This window comes from Betta splendens, chromosome 17 (assembly GCF_900634795.4).
Source record: "Betta splendens chromosome 17, fBetSpl5.4, whole genome shotgun sequence".
NCBI lineage: Eukaryota > Metazoa > Chordata > Actinopteri > Anabantiformes > Osphronemidae > Betta > Betta splendens.
This window is the reverse complement of record NC_040897.2, coordinates 8,755,449-8,781,563: the sequence shown is the minus strand read 5'-3', so window position 1 is coordinate 8,781,563 and position 26,115 is coordinate 8,755,449. Positions and strand designations below refer to the sequence as shown.

The window sequence follows — 26,115 nt, the reverse complement described above, 5'->3', positions numbered from 1 at the left end:
AGCTGACATTTCCTTTCATTTCCATCATTGCAGGTGTCGAATGGAGTGCGTTATTGAGAAGGAATAGGTATATAGAAGCACATTATAAAGCAAATACCCTACCTGGATATTAGGGATTAACATATTTTGGGAAGCCATAAGCCGTGCGTCAGCATGTGGCTACGTTTTCGAGGATTTGAAGCATATAAATCTCACTGAATGAACCCCTAGTTGTGTATTTTTCAGATTATCTTGAAGCAGATAGAGTGGAAATGGAGGGCTAAATAAGAAAAGGAGGTGGGAAGCGCGCAGTTATGATGGCGGCGGCTCATCGCAGTCAATTAGCTTATGTGACGCATCTCCCGGAGATATTTCACTGCGGATAATACCTCGTCTGTCATCAGCCCGCGCCTGTGCATGAAAGCGCGTCTCGGCGTTTGTATTATATCAGCGTCGGTGGGTTGTGCGTCTGTGCCGGGGCACGCACCTGCCAGAATACCTTCACGTGGCCCCTCTCGCAAGCCGGGGCAGGCTGGAGCGCTTGTTTTCCCACTCTCAGTGGGGGCGCATTTCTTTATCTCCCTCGCCCGTCGCGTTGACTGATGGGTAATATGCTAAATGGGGCCCGTGTTTACCTCACCTGCGCCACCGGCGGGCCCTTTTGTGTGCCGGGCTGTGACAAGACGCGCTAATAGCGCTTTAGCGGCTCTGTCAAGCCTCGATCGCATTGACACAAGCCTCCGCCGGACAGATGTAAGCGAGTCGTGTCGCGGCGGTTCGATGGCAACCGCGCTGGAGGTCAGGCAAATGAGCCGCATTTGAGTGCGAGCGCGTGGTTCCGGTGGCCAGTGGAAATGCTTGTCGCGTGTTTGCATATGTGATGGTACGTGCATGCGCTCAGGGTTTTGCGTAGCACTTGTGGGGTTAGTGGAGCAGCGAGGCCTTGCAGTGAGTCTCCCGACAGGAGCGCTTGATTTACGAGCCTGGCGCGAGCACTTCTCCCGTCCTCCTGCATAATGTCCCCATTAGAGACAGCAGACACTGTGGCTCTGTTCATCATTCAGGCCCAGCCAGCAGCACACCTGGGGAGAGAGGGACGGGGACGCGAGCGGGAGATGGAGGACGGGAAAAGCCAAATGAAGGAGGAGGAGGCGGCGGAGTGCATTATCTTGACATCAATTACTGCCCTATGGCTTTACAAGTGCCATGACCAACTGTGTCTCTGAGTAGCCGAGCGGAGAAAAAGGGCCGAAAAAAACAAAAAAAATCAGACCATGATGCAAAAGACTCTAGTCTCCCTCAGCTCAGCTGGCCACAGCCGCCTCCTCTCTTGCCAAACACCGTCGCCTTGCCCCCGTTTCTTCATCTCCTGTCGCCCCGCTTGCTGCGTCGCCTCTGCTGTACCTACTGTACCTACTGTACCTGTGTTTGTTTTGGTCCGTCAGCCTCATTATGTGCAGCGAGCTGTCAGGGGACACGCAGGCTAACAGCCCCCTGGGGAGGAGAACGGAGGCGTAGCAGTGTGTGAAAACTCTCCGGGAGCCCTTCCAACGTCTATCTACTGTACATTAATAACTACTGTAGATAAAAGAACACTTGACACGAGATGCTAGTCACATAGTGTACGCTTTATGAAGAGCATTTCGCGGAACGTACTGTACTTTGTACTTTTGAGCATTAGTCAAATCTTTGTTCTTATCACCATCACTCACTAAGGCTACTTAGTGCTAAAGTGGGGAAAAACCCTTAAATAGAGTGACGTCACCACTGTTTCAAAATTAAAGTGCAAACAAGCTTCCTCGCTATTTGGAGCCGTACAAAGAAACAATGCTAAACTTAGATAGGATTCGGGTTTGACATTTACAATCATTAGCATGTGCTGCGTGTTTTGTACCCTATTTCCAGGGACAGCCCTGTCAGCGTTTATTATGAAGCAGTTCCATAAATTGCTTTCAAATGTGCCGTTGAGTAAGAGGCTTAAGTCGTCTTGAACAGCATAAACTGTGGCTTCAGTCACGCCGTCACACCTTCTATACAGGCAATTAACCCGACTGCATGTCTGTGGGTGGTGGGCGGGAGCAAAGAACACACACACACACACACGCGCGCGCGCACAAAAAGGCTCCACGGCTCAAACCCGACACTACAACACAAGTGCTCTGTTACATTATCATATCAGGTTTTCTAATATTGTCCAACACAATGCAGCACAATGACTAAAAAAACCCGTTTGATTTGGCTTCTCTACGTCACTGTTTGCAGCAGTGATCTTATCACAGACCTATAGTAAACCTCACATTTGGCCTCCGAGCTGCTTCAACCGATACTAAGTGTTATGTACTGTACTGTACCTGCGACACTCAAAACACACCCGATGGCGCTTTCACTCCCTGTAACACAAACACCGCTGCCATTTCATCTAAAATACAGCAGGCCCTGAAGGGGTGCCGGTCTCTCCTCACACCTGCAAACCACTTGTGTCTCCTCTCAGAGTGTTTCCACCGGCTGGCGGATACACACCTACTGGACAGACACCTGCATCCATTCCAACTCAGCGTTGTACAAGTGGAGGAATAATTTAGCAGCTCCACGCGGGGCTTTTACGGCCGCCGCCGCTCCCCGTGTTTACACGCGCTGGTGTGACTGTGTGCGTTTTACGAGCAGCGAGGACGCGTCCGCCGTCGCCGCCGCTCGTTGCGTGTGAAGCGGAGGAACAGCTTGAAATGGGTTTTGTGGCTCTACATATTTAACGGGAAGTGTCCGGGTGCCGCGGAGGAGGCGAGTGGGGTGTCGCACTTTGACTGGAGCACAGCTCAACAGCCATTAGAGCCTGCAGGCTCTCAAGTCTTCAGCCACACACTGTCTTTCTTGCACCGGGGAAGAAGAATAATCAACAAAGTCATTGGCGGACGGGAAAGGGCTCATGTCGCTGGACAGCTGTGACATTTGGGGCTGCGTTTTGGGCCAGAACTCAGGCACCCGGGCATCGTGGATGCCAGATGAGATGAGGTCAGATGCAGTGTGCGGATGCGTGCGTGTGGGCGGATGGCACGAGATCACAATTACCCACATTCTCCCTGTGGCCAAACAGACTGTGTGCGAAAAGGCGTGTAGTTTGGTGTTTTTGCATTTAGACACTGACACAGATGAGGGTTTGATGAAGGAAACTGATTAAAAAATAAAGAGAATGAAAACATCAGTTTTCTGAAAATATGAACCCTCCGGACAAATATTGAAGGATGTGCGCCTCTCTCATGGTCCCCAGAGGCAAGAATTATCTCTCTTCCTCCCTCTTTCCCTCTTTTACTCCTGTTATGGATTCTCACTGGAGATTCTCACCCTTTTCTGTCAGACTCATGCTGAGGTCAAGATGCTTCGCTGAAAGTTTTTTTTTTTTTTACCTTGAGGCAACTTTCTGTCTTTTATTCCCCAACTACTAAATGCAGACTCCAGAAAAGCCCCGAAGGAAAAACAAATCTCTCCTTCAAAAATATATAGACTACCCCAGGCATAAGCATATGCTGCAAGAAGGTGGATTTAGTGCTCGCTTTTAATGGTAAGCACTGCCTGTGATTGGAGGCACCAGGGAGGCCACTGGTATTTTTATGGAGATGGATCGCCGGCAAGCAATGCGATCTCAGAATGTCTTTGGCCACCGCCTCCAATTCCTTAGCCGGCGTCTGGCCTGGGCCGTGTTTGCTGATCGTGTACAGTAGGAAGTCTGCGTTTGGCGGAGCTGCACTAACGAGTTCCCCAAAGAACACCTCGTTCGTGGAGAAGGGAGTGGGATCGCACGACGCGCTCCCTCTCGTTCGCGCCGCCTCAGCCGGCGCGGTCCCCGTGGTGCGGAGCGCGAGGCTGGGGAGTATCAAGCTGAGGTATCAATTACCTGGATCTCACTCCATCAGTCAAGGGAAGACACGGCTAAATTGAATAACGCTTCCCCAATCGCGGGCGCAACTTCCATCCCAGCGGCACCTTCCCCCGACAGGGTACGGTAACCGCCGCTTACTGCCAAAGTGCCCGCGTCGTATGATTGACTTGCTCACACCTCCATATGACTGTTAAATCATCTCAGGCGCACGCTCTTAGCTTCTTCTCGAGCCCCGTCGGCGGCGGGCGATAATTCGAGTTTTTATTGAAATTCGGCTCTGGCGAGTTCAAGGTGGTTGAAGGTCGTCCTTTTACAGCCGGAGATGAGATGGAAGCAGCTCGCGGCTTCGGAAGGTTTAAGGCCCTGTCGCTCTCTGATTCTGTGCTCCCATGTTCTCCTTCGGGAGGCTACGAGTCAATTTTGTGGTGCATCCAAACATGGTTAACAACAGCGTTTAATGGGATTGGATCTACCTAGCTGGAGTTTGGCTTCTTTATTGCTTTTTAGCGCTTCACTGCCTTGTTCTTGCATATAGGCCAGCTGTGACAGAGGTGGAGTTATTCCTTTAGGGATTAAACAAACTATTGATCATTTGCTCACATGTTCATTTTAGTGGGTAGTTCTGTGTCTTTCCTCTGACAAAGTGACTCCTATAGTTTGGATTTAAACTGAGCAGCCGGGTTCTACAGCGCCGTGACGGTCTTTTTCTGAGCACGTAAGCGTCTGTCTTTTCATTTTGTCCTCGCTTGCGCGCTTTGTGGGTTACGGGTGATGTTCATGCCTACGTTGAAGATGAGACTCCTTTTGTTCTCGCGCGTACCGTTCATGAATATTTCAAGCGCCACTAAAGAGCAGAGCGCATATTTGTACAGTATGTGCAGGCACCGTGACGGAAATGGGGTCAGGTGGTTTCCAAGAAACGATGTGACCCTCGTGTTCCACTGAGGTTAGATCCATTTTGTGGATAAGACGCCCTCTCCATCGTTGTGTTTCTCCGGTTACTCCTTCCATATCTGACTCTGTATCTCTGTTCATACCAACTGCCGTCTCTCTTGTGCTTTATCTCCCCGTGTTTCCTGCTTATGCCTACCATCCATGCTGGTGCTACGTATTATGGGATGTTATCTCATTTTAAGTATGTGACATAAAAGGACGACGAGTTCTGTGTTTTTCTTTACCCTCCAAATTTCCAGTTGTCAAAAAGTCACGGAAGTCACTGTGAAATGCCACTGTGTCATTTTGTCACCACACACACACACACACACACACACACACACACACACACACACACACACACACACACACACACACACACACACACACACACACACACACACACACACACACACTAAATAACAACCCTCGCTGTCTTAATTAGGGTGAAGGACTGCGGTGGGAGGTAACTGAGTGACATCATTTTGTTCACTCAGCACTATTTCCTCATCTGCCTGGAAAACAAAGCTACATTAACTTGCCCCAGTCAGCCCATTAGCAGTAGTTTATGCTGCTAAATGTCAGGCTCTCACAATCCACAAGTGTGACCTGGACATGGTTATTCCTTGTCAGCCTCTTTGCTGTAACTCTAGACGGCAGAAGTGATGATGGGGCCAAATCAGGACTAACTTCTAACTTGCGTAAATGTCAAAGCTTTAGGGGACGAGCAGGGTGAAGGCAGATCTAACAGGACGTGGGTAAATTACATTGTGTAGTGTCATTTTCCCTTTCTCTGCTTGGGAGCCAGGACTTTCTGTAAGGGGATATTCCTCTGGCCTTTATGGCTCATGTCAGCAGTTTTAATTTGGGGGCCATTGGCGAGGAATTCTCTTAATTGTGTCATTAAGGTGATCAAATTTCAGCTTTTAATGGTTTTATTAGAGTTGATGGATTTAAGTGGGTATGAGTGGGAGTAGCAAAGAAAATAAATGACAGTAGGTGGGTGTGGCTGAGCGATTGGGACGTCAGCCAAAGCCCTGTTCCAGAACCAGTCAAGCACTGAAAAGTAGTCGCCCTCGCTGGAAATGCTGTTTCGTGAGGTGAGGAGCCTGATAAGAGTTGTAATTACCTCATTTTACCGCTGCAAATTGCCAGGTTTCTTAAAAGCAGACAGGCTGAGGTAATATCAGCAGTAATGAGTATTGTGATGGTTGTGGGAGTCTAGCGCCGCTTCCAGCTGGATTATTGCTTGGTCACCGCTGCAGGTCGGTCGGTGGAGCAAACCTTCGCAGGCTCATTACTGCAAGGCATAAAATGGTTTAATGCTGGGTTTCCCTCCTTTGCAGGGGGAGCAGCTTCTCAAGCATCTATGCTAATACTACACTGAAGTAAAATACAGATGCACGGGCTCCATTTGTCTTTGTACATATGATCCTGCATATGCCACGTTGTGTGTTTGTCTAAAAGATGGCGACAGGAATTATCTTCACCATAGGCGAGTGGGGAACAACAACAGACTGGCTTTCGAGTGGTCCCTGCGAGAATCCATTAAATTAGCATCGAGAGGAAAGTATCTGCACAATCCCCTAAGTGGTGTCATCACTGGCAGACACACTCCAAAAATCTACATGGAGCGAGATCGTGTTTCTGCTACTGCATCGGGAGCGGAGGGAAACGGGGGCTTTTGAGATGGCATATCATTTGTCAGAACATTATGTTTCACAAGGGTGTATTTATATAGTTTAGCTTTTTCATGCAAATATTCACATACACACTATTTGAGTTAATGTAACATGAACCACAACTGATGGCAGCTGCTGCTTTTTCTAAATTCCAGAATAATTTTAGCATAAACTCTTAATATTATTTATCTATAAGCAGTTTTACATCATTTTTTTTCATTACGTTTTGTGTAAAAGAAGAAGTGGAGTCTCATACTCGACCAGACGTTATTAGGCCATTTGTTTTTATAATACAACAGCACAGGAAGTATATTTTTTGAAATGCCTCCCATCTGTCTCTGTGCGTGTTCTCTGCTCAGAAGATGGAAGAGGATCGGTTTTCTCCATTGCGATCAATATGTTAAGTAAAAATGTGCATGCCCCCTATAAATGCATGCACTGTACAGTTATTCTGTGTTAGTGCGTACTGTCACTCCAGAAAAACCCTCAGCCTAAATGGTCTACTGTAGCTGGAAAGCTGGGGTGCATTTTCAGGCATGCTCCTTCCACTTTCTTGCCTGGACAAGAATGTGTAGCCTGCCATTAAAAGGCAGCAGTGGGAAAGAAAGATAAGGCGAGGCAATGGAAGCGAGAACATAAACGTGAAGAAAGGTGCAGAGGAGGGCAGGAAAAGGAGAGAATGCGGCGGGGTCAAAGGAAAGGGGCGAGCGAGGTGGAGGGGAATGGATGATGGGGAGAGGAAGGCAGAGATGGAGGTGAGGCAGGAGCAGCAGGGAGAGGAGGGGTGATGATGAATTAAAGATGGCACTCTCTAGCAGCCTGGTTTCTAAAGATCATTCTGTCTGCTAATGTAATGTTAATGAATGCAAATGATGTGCCTAACCTCTCTCCCCTGACCAGGGGAGAGAGAGAGAGAGCAGTAAAAAAAGAGAGAGGTGCGTGGGAGGGTGTCACGCACAAATGTGGCCAAACGGCGTTGCGCCTGTTGAATGACTGAATGAGTGACCATTAGGATGTGATGTACCTGTTTGTGTTTGGCTGTGGTGATTTCCTGCTGCCCGCCCGAGACGAGTCCATTACGGACCGGTAATAGTTAGAAACGGGTTGAATCGTCCGCTTTTATGCACCGCGTGGGGCCTTTCCGTGCTGATGGGGTCATTTCATCAGGTGCGTGCATTCATTTTTAGGAGTCTCGCGGCCTCACGGTGGCTCCTGGTGCTTCTTGGCGCTGGTACTACTTTTTTGTTTTGACGCCGTCGTCCCATCGCTCCGCGCTAATGTCAGAGGATGATTTTCCGTCGCTTCCTCAGATGTATTTCTGTTGACGGTTCTGCTGCTTCTATTTAAAGCGAAAGGCCGTCAGCGTGAGTGACACAGCCTTCAGTGCGCCGCAGATTAGAGACGTCTCACGTCTCAACGCCGGGACTCGATCAGAGATATCGGCTCCTCTGCTTCTTGTCTACCCTGAAGCGATGGGCCCTGAAGCCAGCCGCAGATCTCAGATCAGCTCAGTGGTGGACCTGGGAAGGGTCCACCACCACAGCTGATTCAATGACTTTTCTAATTTCCCAGGCTGCGTTGAGTGACTGTTGTCTGAAACTTATGTAAAGTACTCTGGCAAAACATCTTCCTTTTTCATCCATAAATCCCCGGAGTGGACGGCTGATTAGTTTTGGGAGATGCTGCAGCTTTTACCCTTGTTTGTTTGTCACTTTGTTTTGAGCCTCGTATTAAGATGCCAAGCTCAGCAGGCTACCATGGGGCTTCATCATTGTTAAGTGCTCATTTCAATCCTGCTGATTTCTCCTCTCGCCGTTTTCATCTCCGCCTCCCCTTCGTCTCCGCTTCTCTGTGTCTCGATTCCACTTCGGAGGAAAGATAAACCTGTCTTGATCGGAGTCATTCAGGGCCCTTGAAGGGCTCCCACACCCTGGAAACCAGCATCTGGACGTAATTGTCTCATGCAATTAGCGAGCGGACCAGCATCCTTGAGCGTGAGGACAGATGAATGGGCCTGACGTGTTATGGGATGCGAAGGGAAACCCACAGAGGATTGTCTGCTTTATTGACCAAGGAGCCGGGCGCTGCGGCACATGTTCTATCGACCCGCATCCGTGCGCTCAGACAGCCTGGAATCGCGCGTTGCCGTTCCGACTTGCGCGCTGCACAATTAGAGACTCTGGGCTGCTGTTGTGTCTTCCCTGAGCTCCTTTGGAGGAGCTCCTCTCCGGTCTGAGCTCTAGCAGCATGTGCTCACGCGCGTCTGTGCCATGTATCATGCGACTGCTTGCTGACGTGTAATTGTGTGAAGACGGCTGCCTTATCGATCTGTAACGTGGGGCTCCATCAATGTTTAATGCAGTCTCGCTCTTACATTTCTCTCCCCTCTGTCCCTCGCTCTCTATCTGGGGAAGCAGCCCACATTTCGTATTGATCCGTCACTTGCTGCTAATGAGAGGGGGCTGCACTTTCTGGGATTGGAAACTGTTGGACTTTGGGTGGAGGCTCGGTTGCGGCTTGGCTTCTGACTTCTGGGTTTTGACTCTGGGGCCGGCGGTGGAGCAGCTGGACGGAGCTTCGCGCCGTGACTCAACCCTCGTTGTTGAATGATTCAGAGGAACTAATATTCTACAGCGAGGCCACATCACGACCTCCAGCTCTTAGAATGCATTTACAGTGGGACCGGCTGCCCTGACCCTGAAGCTGTCGTTTTCCCCTGGTGTAGATCAGTTCATATTTGCCTGGCTGTGGTGAACTTATTGGAGCTGCAAGACAAAAAAACTAAAACTCAACAAGCCAGCAGCTATTTGCTAGAAAACACCATTAGTCCCACCAAAACCCAAAGGCTTCATGACCTGTGTCAAAGGACGACCTGTGATTTACGCCATCAACAAAACAGCTCCACTTTCTAATTCGGAAAGCGGCTGCTTTTGTAATTAACGCGGCCAGTCGCCTTCTTTTAAGTGACGCTCTTCAAAGGCACTCGGTGTGAAATGGATGGACGGCCCCACGTGGGAGGCTCGTTTAAAGCCTGCCTGCACACGCGTCCACCGGGACCCGCGGGTCCGTCCCCCTGAGCCGGCAGACAGGTGTGTGAGCCGTGGCGAGACGTCTGCGTGAGCCCCGCCCTGTTGCTAATACTCCATTAACTCCCTGATTCCGCTAATGGCAGACGTTGGGCCACATGACGCCGCTCATCACCGACCTCCCGTGGGCCTCCGACCCCTGTGGCCTCCTACGGTCCCCATCTTGGCCTCTTTTTGCCCTCCTGCTCCTTTTAAAAGGAAACAGGGAGCGGCCCACCTAGTGTTTGTACACCGTATGATTTGACTAAAGCCTCCGTGATTTCCCCTGGGAATGGGTTGGCAGTCCCCACAATGCCTGCTATCGCTGAGGACTGTTTCATGCTCGTATCTCGCCAGCTGACAGCGAGTTGTGCGGAAACCAGACAAGGCGAGGCTGATCTTAGGCAAATTGAAATACTCTGATGGCGGCCGAGTGTGACTGTCGCTGTAGGTGTGTGTGTGTGTGTGTGTGTGTGTGTGTGTGTGTGTGTGTGTGTGTGTTTGTGTGTGTGTGTGTGTGTGTGTGTGTGTGTTTGTGAAGCTGAATTACCTTTTCTAATTGGTCTCATGTCTGAGGACAGTTTCTCCCACTAAGTGGAGACGGAGAGTGAAAGCCCTCGCTCTCCTCCCTGCCGTCACCCAGCCTCAACACGCTTGTTGTGTTTTTTTTTGTTTTTTTTTGTGCGTGTTTGTGCGTTTTGTTTGAAGACCACTTGAATTGCAGACGACTGGCTTCAAGTGCTCCATCATTCGAAATGATTTCTAAATCACCGCGAGTTCAGGAAGATTCCAAATAAGCAACAGCTGCCGGCGCTAGCGCTTCCTCCTGTAAAGGTGGAGGGACAGGAGCCCCCCCCATCTCCCCCCTCCTCCTACACTCAAAAAAAAAACTTGTTGGATGAACATAATAAAATTATGGAAAGTATTTCCATCTAATTAAAATGCGTTAAGATAGCAAGAAGCTATTTCGCTTAGTGAACCAAAAGTAAACAGGGTGAAGCAACATGATATATTCATGTTAATGTTACCTAATGACCATGGGTCAGTCCCACTAATGTTTTTAGGGTTGATTGAACATAATTTTCTTGGGTTATTTGATCATGTATAATATTAATACTTGTTACTTTATTTTATAGGGTAGTAACAAGTTAATTTAAATTAATTAATAAATTATGCTATACTAACACAACCAATGTAAAGTTATCAAATGTTTTGTGCCAAGATTAGCTTTTCAAAACTACATACAAATAAAGTAATCTTTGAAACAGTATTTCTATTATGCAAACTAACATATATCCCCAGCTGGTGTGTAGGTTGGAGAAGACACAAAGCACATTGGATTTAGACTGGTTAGAATACTTTATAAGCTTCATAAAAACAATAAAACAGCTTTCAAATGTCAAAGGCAGCTGCAAAATGTCACTAACATCCAGTATTGTACATACAGCATTGGGCCAATATTTCAAACAACTTTTAGTGGAGGGTAGCTGAGGTTGAGAGCATATACAAGAGCAAACAACAACACAGCAAGTGGGACACTGCCCAACTCATCCAGGACTTGAAACGATAACTACATCTTCAGGGTCATCATCTACCTCTGCATCTTTGTGAATGACAAAAACTTCAAGCATTGTCTCCATCATGGCTTCTTCAAGGCGTCCACGATCTGAAATGTAAAATTAAAAAAGCGGATGATGTTATATAACACTTCAACTTTTAAAGCATATATAAATCACTTTGAAATTTTAAATTTACATGAAATAAAAAAAAAAAAAAACATTCTTACCATCCATTCTTTCACAAGGTTGCCAGGATCTTCATTGAGGAACACACACTGGGCTTAAAGGATGTACTCTTTTGACATCAATGGAGTTAGTCTTTAGGACAAACAAAGTAATCACACAAAAAACAAAAAAATTTTAATCTATTTTAGGGAACAATTTTTATTCAATTGAGTAGCTGTCACTAACATATTACGACATAGATTTTTTTCCCATCATCATACCTGGGTTATGGGAACCATGATGCTCTTAATCTTTTGTCCTTCAATGCCGCCTTCCTTGCCAAACACCGTTTTCAGGTCTGAAGAATAACCATCCAGCATGGAGAAGAACTGTTGCAGCAAACTGTTGTAGTCCTCTTAAATTTATTTTTAAAAAAGAAAAAAGTACACAAGTTATCAATGCACTGAATGGCAAATGTGTAAACAATACTTTGATACATTTTAATATATTTTGTTTGTCTGATCAGAATCACATTGTATATATATATAGACATATTTATTGACCAACCTCAGAAACACAGAATAGAGCAGGCCATCTGGTTTTGAACTCGGTGATGAAGGGTGCAAATGCATAGCATGACAGCACATTTCTATTTAATGCTCATGGTTTACCTTTCCAATAGGGCAAGTCTCTGTACTTCTGTTTTCCGTTTCCAGTAGTTCTCTGCTCTAACACCTGCGGACGGAGAGTATATGTCAGAAAATATTGCACCAACCTGAACAAATGCCGCTGACTCGTAAAATCATCGTCGCATCCAAACCGACCGAGGGGCAACGCTGATGTCGGTTATTTGAAATTTGAAAATCCCGCGCTCGCGCGATGAACTCGCATTGGAAATACGTAAAAGTCTCACTCCTAACTGAGCAAAGATCGCCGTTTAACGGCTATAAAATAATATAAAAAATTACAATATATATATATATTTTATTGCAGATAAGCTTATTTAAAACTAGCACGTTCTCAGTGTTGTACGGAAGCTAGCTAGGTTAGCTTGTGAGCACAGGCGCAGTCACATAATACGGATACGTACTCCAGCTAATTAAACATCCAAAATGCTAAAGGGCACTATATATAGCTACTAACTACATTTCTGCACCCATGCGGTTTTTTATTCAATGGACGTTAAACTTACCTTCTTGCACACATCATGAACAGGTGTTTTCCTTTACGTCAGGATCCTGAAGAAGCGGCAGTGCCGTAGTCCAAGTTGTGAATTTGCTCATTACTGCCACCTTCAGCTCTGGACATGTTGTTGTCTAAACCTATTTTTATTACGTTGAGTTAACATAAAATATTGATGTAACCTGTTGAAGTTGTTACATTTACGTGATTTTATTATGTTCAGACACAAAACAAGAATTTATATTGTTGAAGTTGCATGTTAAAATTATGTTAATGTAGCATGCACCCAATCCAGGTTTTTTGAGTGTAGGAAGGAGGGCAGCGCTGTGCGTAATCGCACTGAGATTTCTCTCCCACCGACGACACACGTGTGGGTGTTGCCAGCCAACTGTCTGCCGTGACAGTGGATGATGTCCAAGGCAAAGATACGGCGGCGGCAGTCGCTGGGAAAACTCCCTGACATCCTGTTTATCTGTCGCAGATCATCGTCTAGATAAGCCATTCGTTCTGATGTCTCACGCTTTATATCTGTCTATATTTTTATCGGTTTGGCCTCGACAAACAAGCAGGGACGTGTTTCAGCAGGGAATATATATATATAAAGAAAACACATGAAATAAGATGAAGGGTTTCAATAAGACAGAAGATACAGTTCAGAGAATAAACTGTCTGTTACCGGGGAAATTATGAATCTATCATCACTCGGCTGAGGCCGACGCGTCACTTAGTTCATCGCTCTATAAATCTACGCGTCTGAAAGAGAAGCAGCCAGTGGTTCGTGATAACTGCCACGCTCTCCTCCTCCTTCCCGGGGCGCCAGTATATCAGGTTTCCAGCTTCGGTGTGCCAACAAGGCAGATATTAATCAAAACAGGGATGACAAACTTCTTTGGCGAGCTGCCAGACGTATTTGTCTTCGGCGTGTCAGCGAGGATGAGGCGAGAGGCGCGAGGGCAGCCGATCTTTGGGTTCTTCTGTTCCATAGATACGGACCAAAAGCGAGAAAGATCGATCCGGACTCGGATAGAGTTTAGTTTTTGAGATTTCAACTTTTTATTGTCTGATTTTTGTCAGGTATGCAGTTAACCAAGGCACGGCTTGACACATAGCTCTCCATTCAATAAATGTGGACTGGAATTTATAATAATAAAAACAAAAAACGGTCCAGGTGACTTCTTTTCGGGTGATTTTCCCGTCAGGACTAAACAAACAGTGTCTGCACCTGTGCAGCGGTTCTATGGGTAAACAACGCGAGTAGGCTTAGTCAAATGGAAACCCTTATAGTGTTGCTTGTGTGCACACAAACGCATGCAAAGTATAAATATAACCTTTATTTTCACAAATCGCTACGTGTCATGCAAATCTATTCACCGACAGACGCACGAAACAAAAGAAGGAAGACGTTCCTTCCAGCCCGACGTCAGCGCTTTGATTCCCTGTATCTTGTCTTAGCAGACGCCTGGCAGAGATGGATGAAAGAGCGCAGAGGATTCGTCCGCTCGCTGCTCGCCGACGATAGTGTCAAAGGATGAGCTCCGCAGAACCACTTTGGAGTCTCACCACTTTGTTTTTTTTTCTCCCATTCTCCGTTGCAGAGACCCTGATGGACACTCGGGTGGCCACAGCCGAACTGGGGTGGACGGCGTATCCGAATTCCGGGGTGAGTCGGTCATTGCCAACACACTCGCACAGAGGGAGCAGAGCGCCTCCGAGGGTTTGTCTCCGCAAACTCTCTCCGTCGGGGTGCGTAACGTGAAACACGCAGATCCACCTCCAGACAGACAAATCGGCAGGAAGGCAGGAAGATGGAGGTATAGATTTAAGTAGTGGCCAACGTAGCTCCTATTATGGGTATTATTTTCTCTCTGTCCTGGCTCATAATGACTTAATGACATAATGGGCCCATGTAAGGCCCAGAACACAGTACCTAAGTCTCTGTAAATGGAGACTGGGGGGGAGACCATAGACATAATGATACTGTAATCACACATTTATGCAGGGAAGTGGAGGCATTAGGATGAGAACGGTGAGGAGGAGCGAGGAGGATGGAAACGCTCAGAACTATGTTTTAAGTTTCGGGCGGTTTCACGTACATGAAAGGAATCAAAAAAGGTAAAAAAAAAGTTTTTTTTAAAAAGAATCACAGTAGCTGAAGTGTGATTGCCCTATTACATTAATGACAGTTTTAGGACCTTGTCCTCTGTGCTGTAATTCGATAATTCAATAAAAAGCTCCCACGCTGAAAGGAGCCGCCTTTAGACAGTGACACTTCCTGCAGTTTCCGGGCCTTTAGGTCTTTATGAGGCATTTTACACGCGTGTAAAGGGAGCGTTTATTGCTCTTGAAGTGAGCTTTGGCTGTGTTTAAACATTGGAGTGGGTGCCAGTCCACTTTCTGTTTCCCCGAAGGAGCAGTAACCCAAAACGAAGTGGAACCCGGTGTTTACGCCAGGTGTGTGTGCTTGTGTGTGTGTACATGTACACAACCCATGACACGGGACCATCGGACCTGGGCTTGATGGCATCTTGTACCGGTGGAGATAAACAGTGATCATGATAAAATCTGACACACGACAAACAAAAAGTATTATTATGGATCAGTTGGATCAATGTCATCTTTCACTTGAAGAGTATTTTTTCAGCCTCTCGGAGCGACTGGGTACAGAGACATCAACCATGCTATTTCCATCCGGGCCCGTTGAGTTCAGCGAGCCTGCGGGCACGCGTCTGCGTTCAGCGAAGGGTTCTGAACTAGCGCCGCTGTAGAGGTTCAGGAAGGAGGAGATCTGCTGCAGGGAGACTGCTCCCGCTCCTCCACCTCCACCTGTGAGCGATACCCAGCGTTTCCGAACGCTCGCCTCCGAGCGCTGCGGGTGCCGCGCTCACAGTCCAATGCAGGCAATCTAAAAAAAAAAAAAGCCGACGGTGAATAAATCACAATATTTATTTGCTGTGAGTTTGTTACACGTGTAACGACGGCGCAGTTTGACACCTACTGTATATTTACAGTCCTACAGCCTGCGGCTAAGTGCGGCCCTGACTACTGCGCCTTAAACAAGCACAACGAGAGAAAAGGATGATAAAGGATGAGGGAAGCGCTGTAATTAGTTCCAGTGGAGAACACAAGGACGTATCGGCTCAGACAGTAAACACATGTGAATAGCACAACATCACAAAATTCCTTCGTGATGTGCATTCCTGCTCCATCTCGCTGTATATATTATTCCTCCTCCCCCTCCGCGGACCGCACCCTCCCCCGCTCCTCTGGGTTCCTGCCTAACCTCGATCTCTCCTCCTCTCTCGCTCCCAGAGTTGCCGTCGTGCATGCACTTAGGCCGCGATAAATAAAATATGGGGCCGCAGCAAAGGGAGGATGCCCCATGACACAGGCCATGTGGCACCGAGACAGGAGCAGGTGCATTAAAATGAGCTTTAAACTGATGGATGATGGAGATATTAAAACAAAGTGACCTCAGCTTTCAGCCTGATTTCAAGAACACTTACCTGATAAACCAGGTTTACTTTATCAGGTTAACTGCAGATAAGTGATGTTATATCCATGCAGCCACCCACTTTAACAGTTGCCCCCTGCTAAGCCTTTGTTTAAATACTATTCAAAGCCACTAATGATGTGCTATATTACTCACCAGATCACTATAAGGTTTGGCGATCCCACGTTTGATGCAGATACAGATGCGTTATCGCATTTTCCGCTCGCTTTCTCGCGGTAATCTGGTTTCCCGGGTTTGTTGTGTAAACACATATTTTGCAGAGCGGAGGATAAAAATGTTGCGGTGTGGCGTTTTAAACATTTTACGCAGGGAATATTTTGAAGTAATGAAAATAAAGGGAAATAGAGAAGCTGAAGAATAAGAATAAGGTGACCAAAAAGAAAAAAGTAAAAAAAAAATCAAATTAAAAAGTTGCTGGCAGCCCGAAAAAGTAGATGTACACCAAGGAATTCTAAACCTTTAGATAAAAGAATTTATTTTATCTTAGTTTTTTTTTTTCTGCATCATTCTTGAGTGATTTAGATAAAAGAGGAAGCAAAAAAAAAGAAGCTCCGCTTTCATTCGGGAGTAGGCGGATGGGATTAGGGGAACGTTGAGTGAGCGGGCGAGGAGAAATGAGAAAGAGGAAGGTGGTGGTGATAGTGGAGGGGCTGAAAGGGGTTGCAGGATCAGACGCAGGGGGCCCTGAGAGGGATTAGAAGAACCCACGGTGAAAGAGGGGAAGAGATCGCTCGTGTGTGGAAAAAAGCAGCTGGACGTCCCCCGGAAAAGCTCACCCGTGGGTGTGGAACTCGTGACTTTTGCGGTCGCAGGCAGAGTCCGAGCTTCGAGATGAGAGGCTGTTGGTGGTGGGGGTGGGGGTGTGTGTGTGGGGGGTCATGGGGTCAGCAGGGCGGCGGTGGCGACTGAGGCCGTGGGAGCTGTCGAGCGTGAAGGGACGGCGCAGGTTGATGCGGGTGCGAGAGGCTCGGGGAGGATGAGGAGCGAGTAAGTGAGCATGGAGAAAGATGTGGGGGATAAGAGATGGGGGGGGGGGGCACAGATGAGAAGCAGGAGGAGACTGGACGGGTGGAGACAGACTGGGGACGCCACACATGTTTAGACTGTACACCTGTTGCAACACTCGTGCTAATCCAGGTGTGTTAAAACGTTAATGGGTGAACTACACACACACACACACACACACACACACACACACACTGCATCCCCTGACCCCTTAACTGAATAGGTGTTGGAATACGTTATTCATAAAGTACACCGATAGATGCACCATCTCACCATCTGCTGACTGGACTCAATGCACCTCAATTATTCATACGCTGACAGACAGACAGACAGACAGACAAGCGCGGAGTCAAAGGGCGTGTGGGGGGGGGGTTGGGGTTGGAGAACGGGCTCCATTGATCGCAGACGGAGAAGAGTCACCGAGAGACGGGGGAGATGAGAGGGAGGAACGGAGGCCAACTCTGAACCTGTGGAAGAGGAAGAGGAGGGGGGGGGGGGGGCGACGGTGAGTCACAGCAGTGAGTCACGCCGGCTTCGCTCCGGCGGCGCCGTGATGCGATGCGTTCTCGCAGGCGTCGTCAGAGCTCCGGATCGAGCGCTGAGGCGACGAAGGACCGCATCCTCCTCTGCCTCAGTCTAAGCCCGTGTTTTGTTTTCTGCTGAACCGCTCCCATGCACCAGTTTAGCTCCAAACATTTGCTTGGGCCTCCTTTCATTTCCGTGCCGCATCTCATTTGCAAAGCAGAGACGTGGCACAGACAGCAGCATTACATTACACTATGTGTGCAACACAAACACAGTCACAACATACAGCAGTTTTTGCCACTGCTTGTTTTTTTTTTTTTTTTTTACATTTCTCCATTTTCTTATTCGCATTTCGAGATGAAATACATGGCTACCTCAATAATTGATTTCCCTCCTGTTTCCCCCCACACATTCTACATGTAAGAATTCTCTTGAATGTATCAGGAGCCGAGGACAATGTTTTTTCTCAAAGAATAAATAAAAGAACAAAGTGACAGAACTAGGATGGAAAAGGAAGAAGAAACGAGTCCGTCCTTAATTTGGCATGAATTTGAAGGAGTGTGACAAAGTGACTGGGGGCTGAGTCGTGTGTGTGTGTGTGTGTGTGTGTGTGTGTGTGTGTGTGTGTGTGTGTGTGTGTGTGTGTGTGTGTGTGTGTGTGTGTGTGTGTGTGTGTGTGTGTGTGTGTGTGTGTGTCTACCTGCAGTTCCTGCTGGTTCAGCAGTCCTGGCAGAAGTAGCAGTAAATCCTCCCATTCTTCTCTTCAGCTTTTTTCACTCACATTGTGTTTTTGTGCTTTTTTCCCTGCTCCTTCTTTTCTCTCCTCTTGTCTGTCTCGGAGCTCAGACTTCCTTTTTTACTCCATCTTCACCCGGCCGACTCCCCCACCTCCCCTGGCTGCCTGTGTCTATGCGTCTTGAGGGTAGAGCTGTCATGTGTCTCCCACACACACACACACACACACACACACACACACACACACACATACACACATACACACACACACACACACACACACACACACACACACACACACACACACACACACTGACATAATGGTGGACGGATAGGGGCCTCTGTACATCCAGTCCTGAAACCTTGACATTCGTCTGTCCCCTGCTGACATGTTATTTGCGGTTTGTGCCTGAATGGCCTTGCCTTGGGCCATAAGGGGTCAGAGAGCCTGCATGACAACTTCGGATCTTTTATATTTCTCTCCCTTCCTGATCCTTTGTTATCATATTCCCTTTCTGTTCCTGGTTTTATGCCTGTGTTCCGCTCTGACCGATTTAAGCTCTTACTCTCTTTTTCTTCTCGTCCCCTCAGACTTCTCTCCTCTTTGCATACCTGTTTGTGTGTGGGGACTATCTCCAGTCCTAATATCTAAACACGGTGACGGTGAATCATTCCGTCGTCCTCTTTCCCATCCATCACCACAGATAAGGTTGCAGGAGCTGTCACATTTGTGCTAAACACGTAGCCGGGGCCTTTGGACGCGCAATAATGTTTCGACTGGTGACGCAAAGCTCTGTTGAGACAGCGGCGCCGCGCCTGTGTTTTCCTGAAGGTGCCTGAACGACAGTTTCCAGCTGCACCGTGAGACAAAAGTCTGCAGGAAACAGCAATATTTTTTTAGCTTTAAATGCATAATCAGAATGAGAGTTTCCCAAGGTTTCACCCATCAACTCTATGAAATAAGTAACAAAATAAATGTGTCAAACTAAATTATATATATATGATTAAAATATGCAACAGTAGACTTGATTATTCACATTTAATAATATTGACAGGTTTATATTATTCAAATGTCTTTTGTAGTTATGGCAATACATAATTCTTTTTATTCAAAACACTGACTGCTGTGTAATTCACTAGCGCTGAACCACCCACCAGTCTCTGTGAATTATTCTTGTCTCAATGCATCCGATCTTATTTTTAAAAGTCAAACTTAAGTAGGAGAATTTAGTAACACCTGCAATATCTAGAAGGATTGTGTTACTAGCAGCTCAGTCAAGAAAGAAAAAAAATCTTCAGCCCAGCAGACAAGCTGCTGCTTCAAAGCAACCAGCACATAATTGAAAATATGACTATTTATACTTCGGCGCCTAAAGCCGCGTGGAGGACTGGGGGATTGTTCACTTAAACGCCGCAGCGTGGTGCCACATTATGTGCATGGCTCGTAGAATTTAAGGAAAAGACAAAGTGGGAGCGTCTAATGAGACCAGATTGCAAATAATCTGTCAACATGGCAAATATCTCAGACAGTAAACACAATGGGATGAAGTTCAGCGTGGAGACAAAGGGGTTTTCTGCCAGTTCAATAACTGTATTGATTGGGGGGGGGGTCTGGGTGGCAGATCTTCAGAGTCTCATTCAGATGCAGATGGACAGAGTTCTATTTGGGCTCAGTCAAACTGTGTGACTGTAATTATAGAGTGGCTGGGATCTGGCAGCACTAGGAGTGTTTCAGGCATCACCATTTCCTCCCCATCCATCACATTCAGCCAGGCGGAACTAGGCCTCAGATGCCCCGCAAAATAATCATTCCCATGCAACCGGCCTGACACCAGCCTTCATTCAATATTACAGCTGATCAGAAATGATAATAGCAATCATGCCACTGCATATTTTAGAGGCTGCAGTCTGCTCCTGTGTGGTTGTGTGTGTGTGTGTGTGTGTGTGTGTGTGTGTGTGTGTGTGTGTGTGTGTGTGTGTGTGTGTGTGTGTGTGTGTGTGTGTGTGTGTGTGTGTGTGCGTGTGTGTGTGTGTGTGTGTGTGTGTGAGGTGGGATGTGAGACGTAGCATTCAAAGTTTCTCAATCTGAATTTATGCGTCAGAGTTTTCTAAGGGGACGTGAGGAAGGTAACGTAGCTGCAGTTACTGTAACCAAAGCAAAACCAGCTGTTGCTTTGGGTGACGTCCCGCGTATCGACTTCAAGGAGCGCACCCGAAAGGTTGAAATGCAAATAGCCTCATTAAGTCGGCGGGATTGGAAAACGCCTTAGGAACCAAAAGCTATCTGGGCTGTGATTACCGATGGCGGCAAGCTCTGCAGAATGCGAAGAGCATCTTTCAGGGGTATAAAGAGTTCAATCCCTATCTGAGCTTTTCATGTCCGGCTATAATCTACTGTCCTTCCGAGACCTTGACCTTTGCAGACGTGTCAGTGTGGATTTCATCTGCATACGTGCTGCTGCTCCTTTCCTTTCGTTTCGCTTCTTATCAAAACCCAGTTCTTTGAAAGTCGGCTCATTCTTCTCCAAATTATTAAAAAAATATATTTCCCCGCCTCGGTACAGTGATGTGTTGTCACAAATAACAAATAGACTCATTACTGAGATGTCCAATCCAAGCCTGTATATGAAAAGCAATCTCTTGACAACGGTGGACAGGTAGAACGCTTCTGCTGTTCTCCGTGGATTTACTGACGAGAACATAAAATAAAAAACACAAAATAAAAAAAAAAGTATGAAACGTACAGTAAGTAAACTCTCCAACTAAGTTTCTGGCTTTTGAAGGGTAAGCTCAAAGTTGAGTTTTTCAAGTGAAAAGGGCTCAAAAGGAAATCAGCAGAGCGTTGCTGAGAGCAAAAGAGCGGCTACGGAACGGCTCCATTTGTTCATTGCTTTCTACTATTTATACATTTTCCCTTTTGCCTTGGGTGCTGCTGTAAAAGCCCATTGTCAGACTAAGTAATGGGAGTTTTGATGGGCATTCACCAAACTGTTGCCAGGCGTTCATCTGCTCCGTGCCCGGACCTTTCTAGGCATTAAATGTGTGGAACGAGCCTCACGGTGAACGAACGCGCCCTCCAGGGCTTCATCATCTCTGTTCCGTGCGTCTGAGCACGCGTCCCTATTAGGGCTGGAGGTCAAAGGTCACCCCGCCGGATGCTGTGAACCTGACGATGGGCTGAAAGTAGTAATGTTTCATTTCGCCGCGACAGGTGGCTCAAGCTTTGAAGGTTCTTTGTTTACGTTGCCGCGGCAACCGAAGAGCGCAGAGGATTGGGTCAATTACAGACACGGCAGAAACAACCAAAATAAAACAATTATTTTCGATGTGACAAATCAACAAAGTCATCAGAGTCTTTTGTTAGCTGCTGTTGTAGCAGTTGTACAGTAGCTGATGTGCAGAGGTAATGCAGGAAACACAAGGCTGCACGAACACACTCATCTCCCAACCTTCTATGTGTTTATCTGCAATTTCGAAGCAATCACTTAATTTTGTTGCGGCTTTGAGAAAGTTGACACGCGGGCGTCGGGGTCTGGGTTTATTCGATAGTGATGTTCCTGAACTCCAGGAGCTCGTTCCTGCAGCGGAGAAGCTCTATTTTCAGACCAGACCTATTCCCTGCAGCTTTTGTTAGACGGTGTCAGTACAAGCCCGACTGCTCTCGGTCATGTTCCCATCATGTCTGCTCCAAATGACTTATTAGTCCAGTTCATTTCTCCTGCTATTGTCCACAGGTGTTGCATTCATGTTCTGACAGCTTAGTCCTCTCAGCTCCAGGACTGGGACACGTCTTGTTGGATGCTGTAGTCCTCCAGAGCCAGACTGCGGCCATCTGGCCTCCTCTGTGTTATTTTAGCCTTTGAAGGTAATGGCAGGAGCTCAATGTGATGAATGGCCTTCATGAGCGAGCGCTATCGATGGCATGATGGCAGCGGACCGAGGCTGTGGGAAGAGTAACATCAGCCAGAATATATTGCCTCTTCCAGAGTCATCTTCCATCCCCGCGTTATTCTTTTATCTATCTATCTATCTGTCTCCTTTTCCCCACCCGCTCGCTCTTTCCCAGCTCAGCTGGCTGTGACTGGTCATTAACGCGAACATTAGGCTCTCTGTAAATCCATAGCTCCTCCATCTTGGTGCTGCCCATAAAACAGAGCAGCCATAATGACAAACACAGTGGCCACACCTGACAGTCAGGGGCCGAGGAAGAGTGTCTCCTGTATTAGTGGCAATAGAAAAGCCATTAGCGCGGAGACATTGCGTGCGTTTGGTAGACGCAGAGGCGCACTAACTGTCTAGTGCTTCATCAGCAGCAAAGTTTATGTGCAGCAAAATTAGTAAATTGATAAAATGCACATATAGGATGTGGGGACTGTTTGCCAGGCAGTTGAACTAGGAGGCTCGGTTTTATTTTTTTCCAGTCTCATTGCAAAATCTATAACTGGAGTAAACATGTGGCAGACCAATACAAAAGAGGAAATGCACTTACTGTAAGACCATAACCGTGATAACGCACCTGTCTCCCCTGCATGCCCTGAGCCCATATGAATGATACATGCTAGCATTAACCATCAGCGCTCAGGTCCATAAACGCACAGATTAAATATACACAGCGCAGAGGCTACAGTGGTATTTTGTACGTCTACACGCATCGTCGAGGAGGAAATGGATGCAGAGACCAGGGAATTCCATTATCAGGAGGGCGACAGGTGATGATGCCTCCCTTTTTCGCTCTTCTCCGGCAAGGTCACATAGATGTCACGGAGTAGTGTTGGCGATTTGGGTTGGATGGACTGGCGTAAAAGGGCTAAAAACGCCAATGGGGGGAGGCCAAGGTGGCGAATGCCGCTGCTGCTTTGTAGATGCATTCACGACAAAGCGGCTGCAGAATGGATTTCAGTTTTATTACTACGATGAGGGGAATCTTCTGGATGTGGCCTGGATGTGAACAAAGTGCATAGAGACGCACGGGAACAAAAGTTTGTTTCTAGTGCAATAGTCCTGCTGGACGTCTACCGAGGAGGAAGTGTAAAAATTGAAGTTCATTATTATACGAGCCGATGAATTTCTGGACAGATTTCAGACGGGTATTATTGGAGACGCCTGGAGCCCTTGGCTGGCGTGAAAGATGGCGGTCATTTGGCGAGATGAGGGGCGGTGAGGACCCCCCTCCCTCCACCGGAGCAGACGGGGGCAGAGGAGCCCGGGGCCGGCTGTATTAATGAACAGGCAGCGCTGAAAGGGACAGGTTCCTGTAATGCTGATGAATGGTCATTACAGAGCAGAGATGAGAGCAGAGAGGAGAGGGGGAGACGAGCAGCACCGGCACACGGGGAGCGCTGGTGTAAAAAGCCTTTAATTTGCACCTCCGATTTTTTTGTAAACTCATTTATCATGTCAGCGGCGTCTCTCTCTCCCCCCTCCTCCCTCTTGCTCCCACCTGACCTGAACCCGCTTTCCTCAATTTTTCCGGGGCCCCAGCATTTCCTCTCATTTCCATTTAGAGCCATTGTTTACTTAATCAACACGCCGGATCCTCTCTGTGATTCTCTCAACCAGTTGTTGCGCCTGTCCTCTCCTTTCTATTAGGTCTAATTGAGCAGCTGGGGCCTTAAAGGTCAGGAGGAGGGGGAAGCACCAGAGACATGAACTGACTGGAGGCCCACTCGCTCCAGTACCGACCTCATTAACTTCTTCTCGCCTGCAGCTACTTGGCCCGTCGGTGGAGGGGTGTGGGGGGGGGGGGGGGGGGGGGGGGGGGGGGGCGGGTGGTTTTGGACGGAGAAATCTGCGAGCCGAGTTGTTGCTCGAGACCAAAAGTGTAAAAGAATAGTAACATTACACAAACTGGAAGTGATGGCGAGGGAAAAAAAAGAAAAAAGAAAAAAAGGATTTGTTGTTTTGTTTCGAATCACTTCCTCTATTCTACAGCATGTTCATTTGAAGTCGGTGGAGCTTTTCATGTTGCCGTCACAGCGTGTACTGTACGTCTGCTCCGCTGCTGTATGCTAATATTTAGGTGTTACCAAAATAGCTTTACAAATGACAGAAGCGTATTTATAAAATCAGAGGACTGTCTGTCGGCTTCGGGAGCATGTGCCCAGCTCCACTCGTCTCATCGTAGCTGCCTTTGTCTTTTCTTTCCCCCCGACAGTGATTTCTCATCTCCATTCTTAGTGATTCCAGCTAAATGTTAATGGCACATTTTCATCGAGGCCCTCGCGTTGAGCTACTGCCTCCAGGGGCTTCTGACGCTCATCCCACATACTTTCTGGGTCACACCTGCAAGACATGGCCTGTATTTGCTTCTTCCTGGGTGCTCTTCAATCCGTCTGTTGCGTAGACGTGGTTGTCTGGTCGCTTTCGTTTGGTCACGCATCATATTTTATAGCACATCGACCCAGAAAATAGGTAATAAATAACGCTACAGCCCAATAAATGATTGGGTTCTGTCTACAAATTCAGCTCAGCTACTAGCCTCCTAGCTTCTAGCCTTATCTTTAATGACTACTGTACCTGTACGATTCGTGCCTCACGCCCCCTCCTGTCTCGTCCTCTCTCTGCAGTGGGAGGAGGTGAGCGGCTACGACGAGAACCTCAACACCATCCGGACCTACCAGGTGTGCAACGTCTTCGAGCCCAGCCAGAACAACTGGCTCCTCACCACCTTCATCGACCGGCGCGGCGCCCAGCGCATCTACGTGGAGATCCGCTTCACCGTCCGCGACTGCAGCTCCATCCCCAACGTGCCCGGCTCCTGCAAGGAGACCTTCAACCTCTACTACTACGAAACCGACGCCGTCATCGCCACCAAAGGCACGGCCTTCTGGATGGAGGCCCCGTACCTCAAGGTGGACACTATCGCAGCGGACGAAAGCTTCTCCCAGGTGGACTTCGGCGGGCGCCTGATGAAAGTGAACACCGAGGTCCGGAGCTTCGGCCCGCTGTCTAAAAACGGCTTCTACCTGGCCTTTCAGGACTACGGCGCCTGCATGTCCCTGCTGTCAGTCAGGGTCTTTTATAAGAAGTGCCCGAGCGTGGTGCAGAACTTTGCGATCTTTCCAGAGACCATGACGGGGGCGGAGAGCACCTCCCTCGTCATCGCCAGAGGGATCTGCATCCCCAACTCGGAGGAGGTGGACGTCCCGATAAAGCTCTACTGCAACGGGGACGGAGAGTGGATGGTGCCTATAGGGAGCTGCACGTGCAAGGCAGGTTTCGAACCTGACAACGGGAACGTATGTCGAGGTAAGTGCGTGCGTTTCCTACCATGAGCGTGTACAGTACAGTATGTGGCTGCTACAGTAGATACAAGCGCCCCTTTTATAAATTCTATGCTTTTCATCATTCATGCCTTCAAATCCAGGACTAGAACAAATCACTTTATTGTAGGAAGTGACATGAATTAGTTCTATTTTCGACTTGCATGCAGCGTAACAGCCTCCCTTGACCCAGTGGAACGGCCGACTTCATTGTGTTTCGCCCGCTTTGCCGAGCGTGATGCGATGCACCCATTCTCCGTTCACGTCCACCTCCGCCGAACGAGGCGGGCGCGTTAGCATGGGTCCTTAATCCGCGGCGAACGCCAGCCTTCTGTGCAGCCCACTTTGCAGATGGTGAGAGGTTTGACTTCGCCTCGGTGCGATGTGCGGAAAGCTAAGTTCCTATAGGATCCGGGAATAATGGACGGGCGGAGACGGGGTTAATCCCGGGCGTTCGGTCCAAGCTGTCACTCTCTCTGCCTTCCTCTCTGTCCTCTAATGCACCTCTACACTCTGCACCAGCGGTTATTCTTGCATTCTCATGCACACACACACACACACACACACACACACAAAGAGATTATTTGCTCAAGGTGTCTGACGATAGTACGGGTGGCTTGGGGCTCCCAGCGTGGCGC

General features: G+C 47.8%; 1 protein-coding gene and 1 long non-coding RNA gene across 3 annotated transcripts in view; one reads left to right on the top strand and one right to left on the bottom strand.

The window, feature by feature from the left end:
• LOC114844001 (ephrin type-B receptor 1-B) overlaps positions 1 to 26,115 on the top strand; it is a 111,578-nt gene that overhangs the window by 23,973 nt on the left and 61,490 nt on the right. For both annotated transcript variants that reach the window (XM_029130991.3, XM_029130989.3), the window contains exons 2-3: positions 14,035 to 14,099; positions 24,782 to 25,463. In XM_029130991.3, the coding sequence (XP_028986824.1) occupies positions 14,035 to 14,099; positions 24,782 to 25,463 (747 nt within the window). The remainder of the gene's footprint in view (positions 1 to 14,034; positions 14,100 to 24,781; positions 25,464 to 26,115) is intronic.
• On the bottom strand, positions 10,833 to 11,703 carry LOC121201781 (uncharacterized). Its single transcript, XR_005896889.2, has 3 exons — positions 11,539 to 11,703; positions 11,320 to 11,410; positions 10,833 to 11,199 (listed from the first exon to the last, which is right to left on the bottom strand). It is a non-coding gene; the product is annotated as an uncharacterized LOC121201781 (long non-coding RNA).